This window comes from Periophthalmus magnuspinnatus, chromosome 20 (genome assembly GCF_009829125.3).
Source record: "Periophthalmus magnuspinnatus isolate fPerMag1 chromosome 20, fPerMag1.2.pri, whole genome shotgun sequence".
NCBI classification, from domain to species: domain Eukaryota; kingdom Metazoa; phylum Chordata; class Actinopteri; order Gobiiformes; family Gobiidae; genus Periophthalmus; species Periophthalmus magnuspinnatus.
This window is the reverse complement of record NC_047145.1, coordinates 7,664,053-7,670,188: the sequence shown is the minus strand read 5'-3', so window position 1 is coordinate 7,670,188 and position 6,136 is coordinate 7,664,053. Positions and strand designations below refer to the sequence as shown.

The 6,136-nt window shown below is 42.3% G+C and overlaps 1 protein-coding gene across 1 annotated transcript in view; it reads left to right on the top strand.

Moving 5' to 3' along the window:
- Nucleotides 1–5,627: 5,627 nt before the first annotated feature.
- Nucleotides 5,628–6,136, top strand: part of zeb1b (zinc finger E-box binding homeobox 1b) — an 87,228-nt gene continuing 86,719 nt past the window's right edge. Inside the window, exon 1 of the mRNA XM_033985691.2 lies at nt 5,628–5,975. Coding sequence (XP_033841582.1) covers nt 5,918–5,975 — 58 coding nt within the window. The 5' untranslated portion in view covers nt 5,628–5,917. The remainder of the gene's footprint in view (nt 5,976–6,136) is intronic.

Genomic DNA, 6,136 nt, shown 5'->3' with positions numbered 1-6,136 from the left:
TGCTAGACAAGCTTCAATATCAGTAAAAACAACATAAAGATGCACTGTATTACAATTCTGGTATTTAGAGTCTGCTACCTCCTTATCTCCATAGCTTTACCTGGAATGTTACATATATATGGCATTTATTTTCTCTCCATGGAAACAAACCAGTTAGAGATCAGATCTGTGGAGAGGCAAGCCCACTCACAATAGAATATTCTTTTCCCCTTTGTTTTTTTTTTTATCATAAAAACATCTGCAATCCAAATGATAATAAAACAGATATCTTTAATGTCGGTGTCATCCCTCAGTCGTCCAGGTCTGATCCATAGTAAAAGCCAAAGTTAAATCTGTCAACTGGACAAAAAGTCATAAGGCGTGAAGGTGTTTCGTTGCCCATCCAAGCCACTTCAGTTCTTCAGATATCTTTAACACCATACCTTTAACATTCCAGGTATCGTAAAGTAAAGTAGCATGTTAAAGTAGACTAAGGGACATGATTAATATGAGTACATGTCATTTTAACTCTTTGCACTCTCTCTCATCTCTCTGCTCCCACCTCTCCATCTACCCCCCACCTTCTCCCACCTCCTTTAACACAGCACAACATGGTTATTTTTCCCCCTGTAAATGCCATATTATCTACTGTATACATCCTCCCAGCGCAGTCATGACCTCCTGATTACATCATCAACATGAATCACAACATACTCAGGGGAAGGAGGGGGGAGAAGGGGAGGGGTCACACAGAAGGGGGCATGGCCAGATCCTCCACTACATTAAGGGATCATGCTGCTCTCTGAAAATGAGTATTGATCCTCTTAGATGTTTCTCAGATTAATGTGGGGGTAGTGGTTAGGGTACCGCAGTCTGTCGGTGCCCAGGACGGAGGGGGCAAGGGGGGCAGAGGGTAGGCTTAATGTGGGATGAAGATGAGCACTGTTTTGATGAAGAGGACTGTGGAATCTGGAGTATCATTAGTTCTTTGAGATTGGCTCCACAAAGTTGTCATATTAATCTTATGGCATAAAGTCCTTTTAACCGACAGCAATCACATCTTTGGGGTTGAGTAATAGCAGCACTTTCTGAAGCTTTGTGAAAAAATAATTGCACTTTTGTTTATTTATACTGACAGAGAAGACAGTGAACTTTGTGCCAGTTTTTGTTTCATATGTATAGGCCCAGTAATTGCAAAAATATTAACCATAAAACAGGTCAACAAATCTGCAATCTGACAGTTAAACAGCAAATTCCACCGTACAATTCTGGCTTGTTCACGACTAAGTTTAAACTACAGAAATCGTAGAATATTGTAATGTCATGTGAACACAACCTAATGAGGCTCTGGAGAAAAAACGGTTTATGAGAGCAGAGGGAGGAAGCATCTGGGTCTCTGGTCTGGCCTAGTCTGGACCGCTTTTGATGGACACTACACACTGTCCTAGGAACATCGCTCCATATGCTGCAGCTTTGGAGATGCTCTGATCCAGTCAAACAATATTATGTCATGAGTTTATAATATTGGTCTTGTATTGAATATAATCCTGTCAACTCTATATGGGAACAGTTTCACTTGCATCTTTCACTTGTTTTTGAGGTAACTGATCTTGAAAATGACCTTATTTCGTTGATCCATTAGTAACAAAAATATAAATGCATACTTTAATATTTCCTCCAATGAAGAAACACTGTGCATCTTCTTTCTTACATTAGCAGTTGTGTGAATGTGGTTGATATTGTAATATTCAGAATAATTCACTGTACCAACAGAACATTTCCCAGACTCCTTTGCAAATTACAGAAATGTACTGTAAATGAAACCAAATCATACTTTAGTCAGTGTGCAGCAGTCATTTTGTTATCTATTAAAGACCCTGCACCAGATTTTTCCCAATGTATCTGAGCAAAATTTGCCTTGCCCCAGTACAGATATATTGTATAAGCAGCTCCTGAGGCCAAAATATGTCTAGTGTATACTGTCTGCATCTAATTAGAAAGGAAGTGCATGTTAACATCCTAGTTGTTGTTTGTATTACCGTCACAGCAAACTCTGCTCCGGCCTCTGCGAGTTGTGAAATGAGCTTATAAACTCATCATGGTGAATATTTAGGTTGCTCGGAATGTTTAAAGCTAGTTAGAAATAATAACTTTCATGTTTTTAAGACAAAAATCATGTATAGTATCTTTAAACATATGAAAGCTCCTCTTATAGCAGCTTGTTAATAAAATATTGGATTAAAACAGCTGCTGACTTTACACAAAATCCATCGACATATTTCAACGGATTAGCAGATGTTGCTTATTTTTACAGATATGTCTTATCACCTGAATGCCTCACTAGGGAATGACCATTAGATATAATCCGGTTTATGAGTATTGGTTTGGGAGCGAGTGTGCCATATTTAAGAGTCAGATCAATGCGTTGTAATTGACTCTATTGACCCTACATTCATTCACATCACACATGACAGCGGAGTGTTTAACCTGAAAACCATTCGCGCTTCTCATAGATTGTAATTTTCCTTTGAGAATAAATCACTTTCAACTCTGCAGCATTAGCATTAGCCGTGGTCACCTTTTTGCTAGTCTTTGTTTTCCACTGTCTGCAAAATGACTTCATGCTAATGCTACTTTAACCCCAGGAACATGGCACACACTGGACTTTCCATTGGATAACACTATTTTCCAGTTTTCCATGCTAGGAAAACAGACTGCGGCTAGCTAAACATCTCATCATTGATCTCTGCTGATGTTCGCTGGTTTTAGGAGCTCGCTGATTGGTCGACTTAAACGGGAGAGGAAGGTTATTGGTTAGAGAGCGCACCTGGAGCCAGTCTGGAATGTTGTGATGCTAATAGTCTGTATGCTAGCACTGTGACTCCGTGTCTGGGCAGCCTGCCGTTAGCCTTGGACCACTTGAGTGCTCCTGAATTATTCAAAGCACAAATCTGTTGGTACAAGCTGTCACAGAGCCCATCATGCCCTCATTGTGGTGGAAATGTTTAGTGTCACATAAAAGTGTTTTAGTAAATGTTCTTTGTAAAATTTTGTTAAGGTATGCCATTTGAAACGATTATAAAACTGATTATGTTCATGTCAAAAAGGTTTAAGTTAAGTTGTCCCCTGTGTTTGGCCCATCCTTCACTGCCACTGGGGACCTGTCAGGAGCAGTAGGTGTTGCAGTGCCACACCTGGGGAACCCATTTCCAGATCCTCAGCTAGAATTGGTCAGAAGTCATACCTTAGCTGGAGGATTTAACCTTTTGTGCATGTTTTGAGTTGAAACACCTCAGAACAACCCAACTCTCCTTCATCACCTCCTCAGAACATCTCACTCTCCTCCGTCACCTCCTCAAAATATCTCACTCTCCTCCATCCCCTCATCAGAAATCCTCACTGTCATCTATCATCTCCTCAGAACATCTCACTCTCCTCCATCACCTCCTCAAAATATCTCACTCTCCTCCATCCCCTCGTCAGAAATCCTCACTGTCATCTATCATCTCGTCAGAACATCTCACTCTCCTCTGTCACCTCCTCAGAATATTTCACTCGCCTCCATCACTTCCTCAGAACATCTCACTCTCCATCGTCACCTCCTCAGAACATCTCATTCTACACCATCCCCTCCTTAGAACATCTCACTCTTCTTCGTCACCTCCTCAGAACATCTCACTCTCTTCTGTCATCTCCTCAGAATATCCAACTCTCCTCCATCCCCTCCTCAGAACTCCTCACTCTTCTCTATCACCTCCTCAGTAGATCTCACTGTGCTCTGTCACCTCAGAACATCTCACTCTCCTCCATCACCTCCTCAGAACCTCCCACTCTCCTCAGAACATCTCACTCTCCTCCATCACCTCCTCAGAACCTCCCACTCTCCTCAGAACATCTCACTCTCCTCCATCACCTCCTCAGAACCTCCCACTCTCCTCAGAACATCTCACCCTCCTTCATTACCTCCTCAGAACATCTAACTCTCATCCATCACCTCTTCAGAACATCCTATTCTCCTCAGAACATCTCACTCTTCTCCATCACCTCCTCAAAACATCTCACTTACTCTCCTCCATCACTTCTTCAGAACATCTCACTCTCCTCTATCGCCTTGTCAGAACATGTCTTTCTTCAGAACCTCCCCTCCATGGTGATCGGCGAGGTGGTTTTAAGTCAGCAGAGGTCTGATTTCTTGGTTGTTCCAGATGTAGTGAGGAGGTGAACAGTAAGCTGTTTCTTCAGAACATTTTACTCTCCTTCACCACCTCCTCAGAGCATCTCACTGTTCTCCATCCCCACCTCAGTACAGCTCAATCTCCTCCACCATCTCCTCAAAAAATCTCACTCTCCTCCATCACTGTTTCTCGGCAGTGAAGAGGACAACAACAGACAACTTTCTTCAGAACATCTCACTTTCCTCAAGACCTCTCCCTCTCCTTCGTGGTGATTGTTGAGGTGGTTTTAGGTCAGTAGAGGCTTGGTTTTTTAGTGGCTGCTGAGGCTGTGACAAGAACAGCAGGCTTCAGAACATTTCACTCTCCTCCAGCACCTCCTCAAAGCACCTCACACTCATCAGAACCTCTCCTCCATGCTGAGTGTCGAGGTGATTCTAGGTCAACAGAGATTTGGTTTCTTGGTTATTCTTGAGGCAGTGATGAGGAAGAGAACAGGGGACTCTTTCTTCAGCTCAGGATTGCAGCGGTGATGACAATCCCATGACCTCTCTGACAGACACACGCTCTCTGTCTGGAACATTCCTCTGTTTCCTTGCACAATCACATGCATCGACTTGTAAACCTCCTACAATGTAAATTGTAAGTGGGATTCTCTCATTTAAAACTAAACATAAAAGCTAGGTCTAAATGTATAAAAACATATAACCGTGATTAAGTCAGTTTTGTAGAGGTAGTCTGAGAAGAAAATGTACATTTTGTATTGTTTTAAATATTCAATTAAAGTTGATGACTATTGTTAAATACACATATATTCACTGTATGTACAGTCATTATTATGGATTTATTCTTCATCTGTAACATTTGTTTGTTTGCATTTGTGGTCAAAATAAATGAAAACATTAATATTCATTCATTCATTCAGGTATTTTTGTATTTTTATTTATGTGTCTAAAAACATTAAATTGCATGCCTTAACAAACATGCAGTTTCTATTTTGGCTACTCGTTATTTATTTAGCCTTTGTAAAAACAAATTATTCATAATTCCGTCCATGCCTAGTCTTTCATTTCTCACAAGTCTTTATAATGGATTGTTTACATATTTTATACTTTGATATAAATATATAAACATCATTCCAAAATAGTATAAATCATTTTTTAAATTATGTAACAAACAAAACAAAACAAAACAAAAGAACATTTTGCATAACCACACCTGCACTTAGCTGCCAATAAATGTTGCCACTTATTTTTGCTAGGCCTGATAAAGGAATAGAAAACAAAATATAGGTTATTAAGATAGCATTAATGTTTTCTGAGTTCAGCTCAAAGCCACTTTTAGATCCACGCTTTTAGCCAAGACAAGCCTACACTTCCTGTTTGTGCAGAAAACTACAAAATGAGGTAAGAGGTACGCGCGTGACGTCATGGCGTAAAAGGCGCTCACTTCTCTACACCTTTGTTTGTGTGTTAGGAAAAGTGTTGTAGGTGCTCAGGTCCGGTCCACAGAGCATGGCCCGGCCCGGTGAGACACCTCACAGCGGGACAGAGCAGGTACCGTGAGCGGGAAAGCCCTGTCCGCTTCCCCGCTCTCCGCTCACTCTCCTCCGGCTCTCCTCCGTGCGGATCTAGCCCACTACTGGCGGTGCGGTGAACCAGGTGCAGCCAGGGAAGGGGAGGTAAAGGGGAGGGCAGCGCAGGAGGGGGAGATGGGCTGCGAGAGGAGGTGACTCTCCGGCAGCATTTAGACACAGCGAAAGGATCATGGCGGATGGCCCCAGGTGTAAGCGGAGAAAGCAGGCGAACCCGCGGAGGAACAACGGTGAGTAAAACTACTTCGACGCTCCACTTTTCTCTCGGGGAATGATTGGAGAGACTGTCGGGTCGCCTGGCTGGCTCAGGGAGAACTTTGGCGGCCGGGAAGTGTGCTTTTAGTGAGTGGAAGTGCGGTGAAGTAGCGGCAGCCCCGTGTGGTGTACCGTT